The 14,815-nt window shown below is 38.4% G+C and overlaps 1 protein-coding gene across 1 annotated transcript in view; it reads right to left on the bottom strand.

Moving 5' to 3' along the window:
- Positions 1 to 1,237: 1,237 nt before the first annotated feature.
- LOC132150053 (zinc finger protein 664-like) overlaps positions 1,238 to 14,815 on the bottom strand; it is a 549,937-nt gene continuing 536,359 nt past the window's right edge. Inside the window, exons 2-3 of the mRNA XM_059559219.1 lie at positions 2,136 to 2,586; positions 1,238 to 1,967 (exon numbers count right to left, since the gene is read on the bottom strand). Of these exons, the coding sequence (XP_059415202.1) occupies positions 1,399 to 1,967; positions 2,136 to 2,586 (1,020 nt within the window). The 3' untranslated portion in view covers positions 1,238 to 1,398. The remainder of the gene's footprint in view (positions 1,968 to 2,135; positions 2,587 to 14,815) is intronic.

The raw sequence follows: 14,815 nt of genomic DNA, 5'->3' as shown, positions 1-14,815 counted from the left end.
GTTGATGTGCTCAGACTATTTTTTTTATCAATTAAACAGTAGATAAAACAAGCTATGTTTTTATAACAATGATTAGGCATCCAGGCAGACCATTTCCATGCTCATACTAACCTGCTGGAAATGCCAATGGTTGTAACGGTTTTACTGGTTATAATGAAACTTGTATTGTTTTAGTGGAAACTATAATTGATCCTGTGAGTTTCTACTAGTAACTGGTCACCTTCTATCCTTATAACCACTAGACCCTAATGGAATATTTCCCAAAACACACTAGAGGAAACAATTCTTTAAAATATGATGTTTATAATGGTATTCGTAGAACTATTAGTATTTCTGTGGTTTCTATTGTTTTATTTGTTTTTCCAGCAGGGTATACTGGGTCATGGGTGTGCAGGATGATCACTGATGTACAGCAGGGTGATCACATCAGAGTAAAGAGGTTAAAACACTGCTGATGATCTGAATGACACGAGTTAGAGAGTTTAGAGATAAATGATCATCCAACAATCTTCTGTTCCTCAACAGGGATGAACTCCTCAAGTCTGTGATCTTAGTCAATGCAAGGTACAAATGTTAGCTGATGTCTACATTCAGTGAATGTTTTTCTTGGCCTCATTATTAGGAATAAGGAAATGTTATGAAGTCTTTGGACAAGTATTCCTCACATTCAGCATTATGCATTTTAACAGTCACAGATGCAGAGGTGTGCGTCTGTGTGTGTGTGTGGGAGGGGGTCCATGTCTATAGATATGTCTTTTCTGAGGGTATTCCTGTACATTGCTGTACACTGGAGAAAAACATGGATTATCAAACGTTTAAAGGAGTCATATGATGCAATTAAAATTTTTCCCTTACTTTTTGTAGTGTTACAAGCTCTTGGTGAATAAAGAAGATCTGTAAAGTTGCAAAGACTAAAGTCTCTAATCCAAAGATATATTCTCTATTAAAGTTAACTGCCACGCCCCCCCCCCAAACACCTTGTTTAAACACGCCCCCACATGTCTACGTCACTATGTGGAAATATTTGCGTAATGCTCTCAAATTTTCAATAAAAGCATTTCTATGGACAAAATGTATCTACAAATATCGGAGGAAACAATGACCTCCTGCAGTAAAAGTATGTTATCCAAGCTGCCCATAACATGATAAATCATTATTTGAAGCTTCAAGCTGAAGCATTAGCATAATGGCTTGCCTGTCAGGCACTTTTACAGATATGTGTGTACGTCCTCAGTGCAAAAAACTAATTTACATATCCTTATCTGTAGATGTCAAACAATTCACGCAAGCCTCTCATGTGTCTTTAGTCCCTCCATCTCTTGTCACAGTGTGAACACAAAGTTTCTCTCCAGTGTGAACCCTCTCATGTGTTTTCAGAGTTGATGAATCAATGAATCTCTAGCCACACTGTGAACACTCATTAGTTTTCTCTCCAGTGTGAATCCTCTCATGTGTTTTCAGACTTGATGACACACTGAATCTCTTGTCACAGTGTGAACACTTGTAAGGTTTCTCTCCAGTGTGAATCCTCTCATGTGTTTTCAGACTTGATGACACACTGAATCTCTTGTCACAGTGTGAACACTTGTAAGGTTTCTCTCCAGTATGAATCCTCTCATGTGCTTTCCGTCTTGACGAATCACTGAATCTCTTGTCACAGTGTGCACACTTATATGGTTTCTCTCCAGTGTGAATCCTCTCATGTGTTTTCTGAGCTGATGATTTAATGAATCTCTTGTCACAGTGTGAACACTTATAAGGTTTCTCTCCAGTGTGAATCCTCTCATGCGTTTTCAGAGATGATGAATATTTGAATGTCTTGTCACAGTGTGCACACTTGTAAGGTTTCTCTCCAGTGTGAATCCTCTCATGTGTTTTCAGACCTGATAATTCACTGAATCTCTTGTCACAGTGTGAACACTTGTAAGGTTTCTCTCCAGTGTGAATCCTCTCATGTGTTTTCAGACCTGATAATTCACTGAATCCCTTATCACAGTGTGCACAGTTGTAAGGTTTCTCTCCAGTGTGAATCCACTCATGTGTTTTCAGATGTGTCAAACCAATGAATCTCTTATCACAGTGTGCACATTTGTAAGGTTTCTCTCCAGTGTGAATCCTCTCATGTGATTTCTGACCTGATGATTTAATGAATCTCTTGTCACAGTGTGAACACTTATAAGGTTTCTCTCCAGTGTGAACTCTCTCATGCGTTTTCAGAGATGATGAATCAATGAATCTCTTGTCACAGTGTGAACACTTATAAGGTTTCTCTCCAGTGTGAATCCTCTCATGCGTTTTAAGATTTGATGAATCACTGAATCTCTTATCGCAATGTGAACACTTATAATGTTTCTCTCCAGTGTGGATCCTTTCATGTCTATTTAGACTTGATGACTGACTGAATCTCTTATCACAGTGTGAACACTTATAAGGTTTCTCTCCAGTGTGGATCCTTTCATGTCTTTTTAGATATACTGACTGACTGAATCTCTTGTCACAGTGTGAACACTTGTAAGGTTTCTCTCCTGTGTGAATCCTCTCGTGCAGTTTTAAACTTGATTCTTCATTCTCTTTTTCTTCAATTAACTCTGAAACAAAAGTAAAAAATATATTTTTTGGTAACTTGTTAAAAGCTGAGAAAAGTAAACAAATGTGACCTCATTCAATGTTTAACATCTGTAAATAGGGCTTGGGTGCCACATTGCATTCTGGGACGTGGTGGCCATGTTGATGGCCTCGCGAATGTAAACATACATCAAGTCGAACGAGAAGAAGCAGAGTTGGGAGAAAGAGAAAAGATGTTAAAACCGCGAAAAGGTTGTAGTATTTAAAGGGATACACTAAATAGGGATGTGGTGTTAGGGCTGGGCGATATACAAAAAAAAAAGATATCTCGATATTGTCAAATTTTTTACGATATCCGATATATATATATCTCGATATGTTTGCATTTAAATAATAAAAAATAAAACACGATTTTCTTTTGCCCATTAAAAAAAAAAAAAACATATAGATTAAACAGCTAATTTAAGCAGTTAAAAAATCTAGACCAAGAGATCACTTACTGCTTTTTATTAAATGAATACATGTAGGCCTATATGTAACTGAAGCAGTGCAAATTAAGTAACAGTTACAGAAAGTGCATTCTGTCAACTTTTTAGTGCATGCAATTCACAATTTAAACTATGCAACTGGGATAAGTATTTTATTTTAATTTTTTAACAAGTTTTTAAGCTAAGAACACAAGTCTGTCAACTGTCTGTGGTTTTAAGAGAAGCTCTGTGGCATGAAACTATGTTCCTACTGACACTAAAAACCCTCTTAGATGGGGAGCTAGTTGCTGAAGCACATAGCTATTTCTTATATATTAATATATATAAATGAATACCAAAGACTTTTGCATTCTCTCTGTCTATATTATGGAAACTGGTAAACATATCAGTGAAATTCCCCAATAGTAATTCCAAATGGCCATAGCCTATGTTTCTCTATTCAAACATCAGCGGTCGAGTAAGTGCATTTATTTTGCGATCACAAATGCAACAATACAGTTGAGATCTGACGACAGAACACAGACCGGCTGAACGACGCTTTCATTAGATCGCTCATTTCCAGCTTGTTAGTGTTTTCAGATTATCGACGGCGGCTCTTCCGCAATGAGGAGTGAGCACGTGCGCATGGTTGCCAGATTGCTTAAAATAAGCAAACACCGGGCAGAAAATGTATCCTTGTAACAGTGGAGCTCTGATTCTGAGATTTAAACTCTTGTTATCTGGCAACCGCTATCATTACAGCTCTCGTAGTAGAGGGGCGTAGAGCAGTCAGCAGTTACAGGTTCCTTTTTTGGACATTCGGCGCGTTCTTTTGGGAAAGTATGCTTGAATTTGAAATATTCGATATTCCCGATATATTCAAATTGTACATCGTCGTCAAAATTATTCCGATAGTATCGCTAATATTCGATATATCGCCCAGCCCTATGTGGTGTGGGATTACAAATTTGTACTATGTTAAATCTAGTTTCCAATGTAATAATATGTACTTTGAGTTTTTACATTCTTAGGTTAAGATTATGACATTCTGAGATGATCAAGTCAAGCAGACCAGGTTCCTGAGACATCAACCTTTTGTCTTCATGCACATCCTGAATATAGGGCAAGGTCCCAACATAAAGGTGCCTGCTAAACTCAAGGCACAGCTGTGCCTTAAGTGAAAGTGACGTGACATTCAGCCAAGTATGGTGACCCATACTCAGAATTTGTGCATTGCATTTAACCCATCCGAAATGCACACACACAGAGCAGTGAACACACACACACACTGTGAGCACACACCCGGAGCAGTGGGCAGCCATGTATGCTGCGGCGCCCGGGGAGCAGTTGGGGGTTCGATGCCTTGCTCAAGGGCACCTAAGTCGTGGTATTTGTTTCTATGATAATGTGAAGGTATGGGTGATACTATCAGGCACCTCTGTAACACGCATATAATTTACATATTACATCACCAATACAAACCAACCTCATTTATAATATTATAGCCTAAATATTACGTTATCTATTCTATTACATTCATTGAAAAAAATAAATAATTCTACTCCCCATAAAAATAAAACACCTGATGCTGTTGGGAGCTAACCAATTATGTGAGATTCAGCTCAAAAGGAGTACCAGCACAAAGAAGTTGCGTTTGTAAAGCCTGTGTTATACTTTCCGCATGAGCAATCCGGACGTGGACACGGCCAGTGCGGACGCGGACTTCTTCAATTTATACTTCCGAAAGCATACGCTGATGGTCCGCTCTGCAGCAAACATGTGAACAAACAATTGCCCAAAATTATTGCACATCGCTGTCTGTATATTCTTTATTGACGGATTGCACAGGTTCGAGTAGCAATGAGGTTCTTCACACTGCCTGAAGATGTGCAATTGTGCTTTTGAAGACTACTGACCACATGCACCTGTCCGCGCTGTCGTCTGCTCAGAGCCTCTGTACACTCTCCGATGACGATTTTTACATCAAAGGTCCATAGCGCACTCGCGGAAAGTTTAACAGTGGCTTTAAGATGCAGTCTTTAAGACGCGCACGGGAGCATAACTTGACGCGCGACATTGCAGAAAATGTGCGTTCACAAATTTAGATCTAAATATGGAAAGCACGTTTGAATTTAATAATATGAGGTTCTCTCCAGAGATGTTTTGCCACATTTCTTCAATTAAGGATTGCTACGTAGTATATGGTGTTTCTATTAGCCTGAACTTTTTCAAGTGAGTTGCGGGGCAAACCGAAAATCCAGCAATTCTCCTTCACTACTGATACTGCGACTATTCTTGTTTGTACATGTTCATTCGAGGGCATTTTTCACATTACTTTTTTCTCCCTTAAAAACAAATTTGACCATTCTGATGCGCAATTTTACCTTAACTAATGGCTGTTGATGACTATTTGAATTGAATTCTGCCAAAGTGCACGCTTCTATTTGTTCGTTAAATGCATAACGTTATGTGAGTAGGTCTGCTCATGTCTGAAAATAATATATGAAAAAAAAAAAACATTAGGATATAGCTTATATTTCATTAGTAGCCTACATTTTTTTATGTAAAAAAATAAAATTAATTGTAAAACTTAATTTTTTAAGTGCATGCGGCCCACGGTTTGAGAACCACTGATCTACAATGTATAAATGACTGGTCAGACTTTTGATGACTACAGTGCCATGCAATATCAAATTATCAATACAGATAAAGAATTCTGCTGAAGAATTCTTTATCTGTATTGATAATTTGATATAGTCTCCTGGTCTTTGTTTCTGAGTTCCCAATAGTGGACAAAATCGGCACTATTAACGTTTTGGATCCATATGAAATTCCCAACAAAGAGTGGAGCACCGATGACGACTTGATGCCGCACTTTTGCATTACAGATATCTTCGGCTACCTTGTTTGTTTTGTGAGCGCCTACACTTCAGAACAGTTCCGGAGCTACAAGTCATTGGAGTTTCATGTGCAGTTCACAAATGGACGGGTTTAGGAGCTGCTGATCATAAAGCCAAAGGAATGGTTAAGTGACGACACATGGCAAACTGTAGAAAATAGAAGGGTCCTAAAGAAGAAAGTAAATGAGACAAAGTCTGAACGGCTTAAAGAAAAATACAGGAAACAATACCAAGAAACAAACAAAGCAGTGCGAAGGAAAGCCAGATCAGACAAGCGAGCATATCTAGAAGATCTCGCAAGTCAAGCAGAAGAGGCAGCTAGAAAAGGGGAGCAAGGAAAAGTCTACAAGATCACCAAAATAGTGAGTGGCAAACACAGACGAACAATTGAGGCACCAATAGTAGACAAAAAGGGTCAGCTATTGACAACTGAGTCACAACAAGAAGCCCGATGGGCAGAGCACTTCCAGGAAGTTCTAAATAGACCACCACCCACAATAGAACCAGATGTCCAGCATGCAGAGAATGACCTGGACATTAGCATTGAACCACCATCAAAGGAAGAAATTGTCTCAGCCATTAAATCCCTAAATAATGGAAAAGCCCCTGGCCAAGATAACCTGAATGCAGAGCTTTTCAAAGCAGACCCAGACCTCGCCTCAAAAATACTTCAACCACTATTCAAAAATATCTGGGAGGAAAAGGAAATACCTGATGATTGGACGGAAGGAATTATCATAAAGATACCAAAGAAGGGCAACTTGAGAGATTGTAACAATTGGTGAGGAATCACACTCCTATCTATACCAAGCAAAATCATGGCAAAAATCATTGAGCGACGACTTAAAGAGGCAGTAGATAAGAAACTCAGGAATGAACAGGCAGGATTCCGTAAGGGGAGAGGGTGCATTGACCAGATATTTGCACTTCGTAATATCATAGAACAATGCACAGAATGGCAGAGGCAAATGTACATCAATTTTATAGACTTTGAAAAGGCATTCGATAGTATACACCGAGACGGCCTCTGGAACATCTTAAGGATGTATGGAATTCCACAACACATAGTGGACCTCATCAAGACCTTTTATGCCAATTTCAAATGCCGGGTGGGAAACAGTAGCCTGGCATTTCAGGTAAAGACAGGAGTCAGACAAGGATGTGTAATGTCAGCATTGCTCTTCAACATTGTTATCGACTGGGTGATGCGCCGCACAACAGAAGATAAATCAAGAGGTATACGATGGACCCTCTTCTCAACATTGGAAGACCTTGATTTTGCTGATGATCTGGCTCTAGTTTCACACACTCACCAACACATGCAAGAGAAAACAACACGTCTCAGCTACTTTGCACAGCAAGTTGGCCTGAAGATAAACCAGAGGAAATCTGAAGTAATGGTGCTAAACATCCTAGATCCATTACCGATACATGTGAATGGAGAAGCTCTACTAACAACAAATGAGTTCACCTATCTTGGGAGTACTGTAAGATACGATGGGGGTGCACACAATGACATTAAAAACAGAATCAACAAAGCCAGAAATGCATTCAGAATGCTAAACAACATATGGAAGTCTCAGCAGTATAGAACCAAGACAAAACTAAAATTATATCAGAGCTGCGTTCTATCCACCTTACTGTATGGCGCAGAATGCTGGAGAATGACAGCAAGTGACATATGCCAACTGTCAGTCTTCCACACAAGGAGTCTGAGAAGAATCTGTCGGATTTTTTGGCCAAGCAAGATATCAAATGAGGATCTATTAACAAGATGTCAACAAGACAGCATGGGTAGCATTGTAACAAAGCGGCGCTGGAACTGGATTGGCCATATTTTGAGAAGAGAGCAAGACAGCATCCCAAGAGTAGCCCTTCATTGGACACCCGAAGGTAGAAGAAAGAGAGGACGACCAAAGATCACCTGGCGTCGTACAGTAGAGGAAGAAATGAAATATATGAACCTGACATGGGGAGATGTCCAGAAAATAGCCCAGAATCGACCAGAGTGGAGGACCTTCGTTGCTGCCCTACATGCCAGAGGCATAATGGGCAGTAAGTAAGTAAGTAAGATCATAAAGCCAGCAAACAGTATACAGTAATCCGGACAACGGTAAGCTGCGCTCCACCTAGCTGCTAGTTTAGTAACCGCTAGTGCTAACAACCATTCACACATGTACTTTTACTTGCCAATTTTCATTTCATGCCAATCTATAAGCAAAATCAGGTTAGACCTAGCTTCACGACTCGCTTAGTTAATGTAGTATCGTTACGAATGTCAGCAGAGGGATAGCAACTGAAAGATGAATGTTGAAATTTTCCCGTATTTTAGATTAGTATGTTCAATGTCGACTTAAGCTATATAAAGTAAATATTCAGATGTTTTGGTCTCCATGGTCGCGCCTCCAAGCAGGAAAGTGGAGGAAAGTGAATCCAATTTAATTTTGTTTTCCCCATGTGTGCGCTATTACACCCCACAATACAGCAACGGTTTACCATGGTTGAAACAGATTTTAAATTAATCAAATTAAGACACATGGCTGAGAGGGAGTACTTCTAAACACTGCGCAGTAGTCCGAGTAGCAGTAAAGGAGGCCATCAACATGGCGGCCACGCCAAGTTATGACGTCACGACGCCCAAGCCCTATACTCAATAAATTTTCTTAGCTTCAGATTGAATATGGATAAACAATTTGACCCCCCAGGGTCTTTGAGCTGTATAAAACAAGTAATATAAAAAAAAAATTATTAGGGATGTGACGGTGGAAGACTTACCACTGCGGTGGTAATGCCACCATCACAGCCCCAATAAAATGTTTATATTTTATATACATAGGGCTTTTATATATATATATATATATATATATATATATATATATATATATATATATATATATATATATATATATATATATAGGGTAAGTGTACCCATTAAGCCCACCAAAATCTAAGTTTAGGGTTTTTTCATAGATATTGACATAGTTTATAAGAAAAATAATTTGTTAAAATGAAAGATTAATCTCTCATTTGAAATTGTATTAATTAGTCAATGTACATTTTAGAATATAAAATTAAGATAATTTAGGAATGAAGTCAGAAGTCTGGCATGGGCTTAATTGGTACTTTGGCACCATTTAAGCCTGCATGTGTTCCAAATAAGCCCACATCATGAATGATTTAAAAGTTTATTGATTTTAAAGAAGTAAAACAACAATATAATTTTTTCAGTGACTGTATTTAAAATATTCCTTTTTTACTAATGGTTGCCATAGTACTCATCACCTGTACCAATAACATTCAACATGAAAAACATTGGCTACAGAACATTTCATGAACAAAGAATGCAATCATTTGCAATTACTGTTTTGCAACTGAGCTTATTTCATTGATTTAAGTTTCTTTTTGTAGAGGCTCTCTACTTCATTGTGGTTTTTCAGGTAAAAAGGGCCAGCACCCTCCAGGTCTGCTCTGCAAAGAATAAACCTGAACAGGTGCTGTAGTTTTTCCTTTTTGGCATTTTCTCACTGAAAACAAATGATACACATTAGCAGACATCTATTAGGCCTATATAATGGTGCTACACAGTGTTTAATTTTTATCAAAATATAGTTGTAAATTAAGGTAGTATGGAAGATAAAAGCAGACAAAGAAATGTTATCATTTAGCCTAACTCTTTCACACAGAAAATTGATCAAAGTTTGTAATTTGAGGAATTCCTCATTGAAACACATAAGGTGGGCTTAAATGGTACCACTGTCAGTAATGGTGAAAAAAGACATTGTTTTCCTTTAAAAATCTAAGATTTGTTTAAAAAGACATGTAATGAGCTTAAATATAATGTGGACTAAGCATAAGAGTTATTTTTATTGAGCTCACATTGAGAAATGTTAAGTTTTTTACATTTAAGGTTAGCTTGTGTTGGCTATAGTTTGCATGCGTTTTGTGGCACTGTACCATTTAAGCCCATCTTTAAAAAAAGTTAATTTATGAAAATAATCTTCTCTACAAAACAATTTATGATGTATTTATTGGTAAATTAATGTATAATTAATCACAAGACATTTAATGTTTGTAGTTCACATGCTTAATTCGTTGGCAGTCTATCTTTCTGTAAGGCTAATGATTTGACCTAGAGATTAGCATTGAACGCAAGCTAATAAAACTCATCTTTCCATTTTAAGGGAAATGATATAAAATGATAAAGTACTATTTGTTCATACACAAAAAACAATACATTTATCTCTTATTTGACACAATATCAATGTACTTACCGAAGAAATGGCTGAAAATTGAAGAAATGTCTTGATTTCTGAAGAGTGCCAAAACACCAAAGTTTTGGGGTGACTTTGTGTGAGGTAACCTGAGACAACTTGCACATGGGTGGGGCTAACTCAACATTGACAAATGTGATTGGTATGCAATAAAAAATGTCAGAGAAGTAACAAATCACTGGATTGGTTAAAATAATGAGCGGCAAAAAATATGATTTTGTCTTTTTTTATTTGACTTCAGAGTTGATGGTGGGCTTAAAGGGTACAGGGCTTAATGGGTACACTTACCCTATATATATATATATATATATATATATATATATATATATATATATATATATACACATATATATACATATATATATATATACATATACATGTATACATACATATACATATATATATTAGGGGTGTAACTGTACGCAAAAATCACGGTTCGGTACGTACCTCGGTTATAAAGTCACGGTTCGGTTCATTTTCGGTACAGTAAGGGAAAGAAATGCAAACATTAAACTGCAGGTTGTTTATTACTATACACTTTTTTTTAAAATACTTTTTAATAAAATATATATAAAATAAAAATAGGATAAGAAATAAAATACTGCTGCAAAGGTCTCCACTAAATAAAATACTCTCAGTCTCAAACCAATATCATATAATAAAATATAATGAAAAATATAAATAAATAACTATGATTACAGTGCAGCATTACCAATCCCAGCATGCTGCTGCTGTAGGTGACATAGAGGGAGACCGCCGACAGACTAGGCTCTTGTCTTCATGACAACAATATCTATACTTCATGTTGAGCACAAAACATGTGGGGGAAGTCGTGGCCTGGTGGTTAGAGAATCGGACTCCCAATCGAAGGGTTGTGGGTTCGAGTCCCGGGCCGGCAGGAATTGTGGGTGGGGGAAGTGCATGTACAGTTCTCTCACCACCCTCAATACCACGACAGTTCTCTCACCACCCTCAATACCACGACTGAGGTGCCCTTGAGCAAGGCACCGAACCCCCAACTGCTCCCCGGGCGCCGCAGCATATATGGCTGCCCACTGCTCCGGGTGTGTGTTCACAGTGTGTGTGTGTGTTCACTGCTCTGTGTGTGTGCACTTCGAATGGGTTAAATGCAGAGCACAAATTCTGAGTATGGGTCACCATACTTGGCCGAATGTCACTTCACTTCACTTCACTAAATATAAAGCCTACTGATAAAGGACACCGTCAACAGTATTGACGGCAAAATGTTTGATGTTTGACAGGTGCAATATTTGAATCGATAATTATTAATTTATTTTTTACATTACATTTATATCTGAATTTATGTCAACCTACAGACTTTCAAACATCAAAGTGCCATGAATTAATATGTATTTGTGTACAAAATTACATATAAACATATTTTCCTATTATATTTTGCCTGGAAACTCTTCCAACACGCTTGCGTGTCACGTGAAAAATAGGCGTCAGTTCTATTTCTAGCATGCACGCGTTTTCTGCGATGCGCGTCTCACGCAGGCAGTCTGCAAGCTCTAACCTGTTAACATGGGAGCCGAGTTAAAAACAGACACGTCACGCAGCTGAGACGCTTGCGCCACGCATCCAGTGTGTCGCCGGCCTTAGAATCAGCTGCAGGGCGGGATTTGCGCTGAACGTGGAGACTTCCGCCACTGAATGTGTTCGTTGGGAAACACGAAAATGTACTTATGTTCCACGCACAAAATATTGCATTCCGTCATTCGGTACACACGTGCAACGTACCGAAAGCCCTGTACCGAAATGGTCCGGTACAAATACACGTACCGTTACACCCCTAATATATACTGAACAAAATTATAAAGGCAACACTTTTGTTTTTGCCCCCATTTTTCATGAGCTGAACTCAAAGATCTAAGACTTTTTCTATGTACACAAAAGGCTTATTTCTCTCAAATATTGTTCACAAATCTGTGTTAATTAGCACTTCTACTTTACCGAGATAATCCAGCCACCTCATAGGTGTGGCATATCAAGATGCTGATTAGACAGCATGATTATTTACACAGGTGTGCCTTATTCTGGCCACAATAAAAGGCCACTCTAATACCGTTTCCACAGCTGGAACTTTACCCAGGAACTAGGGATTTTGAGCTGTTACTCTGTGTGTTTCCACCGGAGGAACCAGGATCTTAATAAAGCTCCGCGTAAAAAATGCCCTTTGGAAAATCCCTGCTGGCGAGGTAGTACTTTTTCAAAGTTCTGGAACTTTTGGGGACGGGACTTGGGCACTAAACATGCAGTTCATGCAGCATTGTGATTTCAACCAACATTTATTCTGATCATTTTCAAAATATTAATGTTATTGTGTCATGTAATGTAATTTTGAAAGTATTACAGGTGAGAATGTAGTTGTTCAAAACTCAAATCTGTGGTTTATTTATAAAGACAGCATCTGTTTAAAAATGTTTTGCCGATTTCGGAGACGGTCAGCTCCACTCGATCAGCAGGAGCTCAGTGCTCATGTATCTGCTGAGTGCAGTTTCGACTCGGCTAGACCTTCTGATATGTGCCGCTGGCTCTGTCTCTTTAGTAGTTAAACAAAATATAGTTTGTTTTGGGTAAATCTAACAGGTAATCTTTGGTCTGTGTTCAATTTATCTATATGTTAAAATGAAAATAAAGAGGCAGAGTCCAAACTACCCAGGGGATGCAAGTCCAAAATTTGTGTTCTTTGTATTGAGAAATGCATGCAGACCTACATCACCAGACTATGTGGCTCATCTTCACTGCTGATTAGAGAACCGGCTTTACTGACGAGATGCACATTAATGATCGGCCAATCTTAACCCTATTGTACACGTGGGGTACTTATTATCTGTGTTCACCGAACCCATCTTGAGTGTTTGCCGCTAAAAAGCTCATTTTTTAGTTTCATCTCACCATAGAAGCCAGTCCCAAATAAAGTTCCAGTCATGGCTGATAACTGAATATGCTTTAGTTTGTTTTTGGATGAGCTTTTTCTTGAAAACCTCCCAAACAACATGTGGTGATGTAGGTTCTGTTTGAGTTTTTTTTAATGGTTATCTGAACCAGAGACTCAAACTATTTTCTGCAATTCTCTAGCTGTGACCCTTGGAGAGTCTTTAGCTACTCAAACTCTCCTTCTCACCGCACATTAGGACAATATAGACATGTCCTCTTCCAGGCACTTTCATAATGGGAAGTGGTTAGAGAGTATGACTCCTAACCCTAGGGTTGTGGGTTCGAGTCCCGGGCCGGCAATACCACAACTTGGGTGTCCTTGAGCAACCCCCAACTGCTCCCTGAGTGCCACAGCATAATTGGCTGCCCACTGCTCTGGGTGTGTGTTCACAGTGTGGATGTGTGTTCACTGCTGTGTGTGTGCACTTTGGATGGGTTAAATTAGATAAGATCCTGTTTAGTCGCTGAAGAAGTTGTAACGCTTTGACTCGGATAACTCAAATACATGAAATGAAAGAGATAGAAAACGAGGAGTTGGTGTCTCACACATTTAGTGGCTGGTACACGGCCACGCGCACCTCTTAAACATGGGAGATTAACTCTTTCTTGGCATTACAATTAAAGTAAAGATAAAATTATATTATAATATTGCACATATATAGTCCGTTCAGATTACTTGTTAAAGTGTAATGCCATACCTTATATCTGCATCATACGATGTACGTCTGTTTGTGGATGGAGACTTTGTAACGGCCAAAACTATGTATTTTGCATGCATCACATTATAGTGCGGTGTGTATGAATATAATAAAGCGGCAGAGTGAATTTATCATCCAAAGTGTTTCTCACGTAGACCATAACTTATAACACACTACTATGTGGTGATGACGTAGAAGTACTAAGTTCGCTCTGCCACCTTGTTATTATTTTCATGCACACTGCACTATAATGTGTGGTGTGCATGAAAGTCTCCATCCAAACAGACGTACATTGTCTGCAGATTTAAGGTATGTCATTGCCACTGTTGGGAATGTTACTTAAAAAGTAATTAGTTATAGTTACTCACTACTTGTTCCAAAAAGTAACTGAGTTAGTAACTGAATTACTCTATAATAAAAGTAACTCGTTAACAGGGAAAGTAACTATTTGCGTTACTGTAAAAAAAAAAAAAAATGATTTGCTATGTCAAATAATTTGTAGTCAGTTGAAATGAGTAGAACATACAGGTGTTCGTACATAACTTTCGATATTTATTGCATGTCAACAGACAGCAAGAGTTTTATCCTGCACTTCAAGTATTATCTTTGTAAGAAAAGTGTTTTTGGCCACTAGCTTTGTAGATGCGTGTGTCACACATTACATGTACACATTACATGCACATTCTTGCCTTTGACCACAATGAATTTGAAGTAGTGCTTATATCTCCACCTTGAAAATGCCAACTTTTCATCGGATAGGAGCCAATAGCCTTCGAGTATGAGATGTGACAGAGCATGTGATTTGTTGAATGTAGTGAACGAATACGCCCTTCAATGAACGAGTTTCATATGAGTCTGAACGAGATCTAGAGATCTTATCGTTCGTGAATGAAATGACTGAACTGGTACACATGTCGTTTGTGAACGAGTTCAATGATTTAGTAAATCTCATT

This window comes from Carassius carassius, chromosome 1 (genome assembly GCF_963082965.1).
Source record: "Carassius carassius chromosome 1, fCarCar2.1, whole genome shotgun sequence".
NCBI classification, from domain to species: Eukaryota; Metazoa; Chordata; class Actinopteri; order Cypriniformes; family Cyprinidae; genus Carassius; species Carassius carassius.
This window is presented reverse-complemented; position numbering and strand designations above follow the sequence as displayed.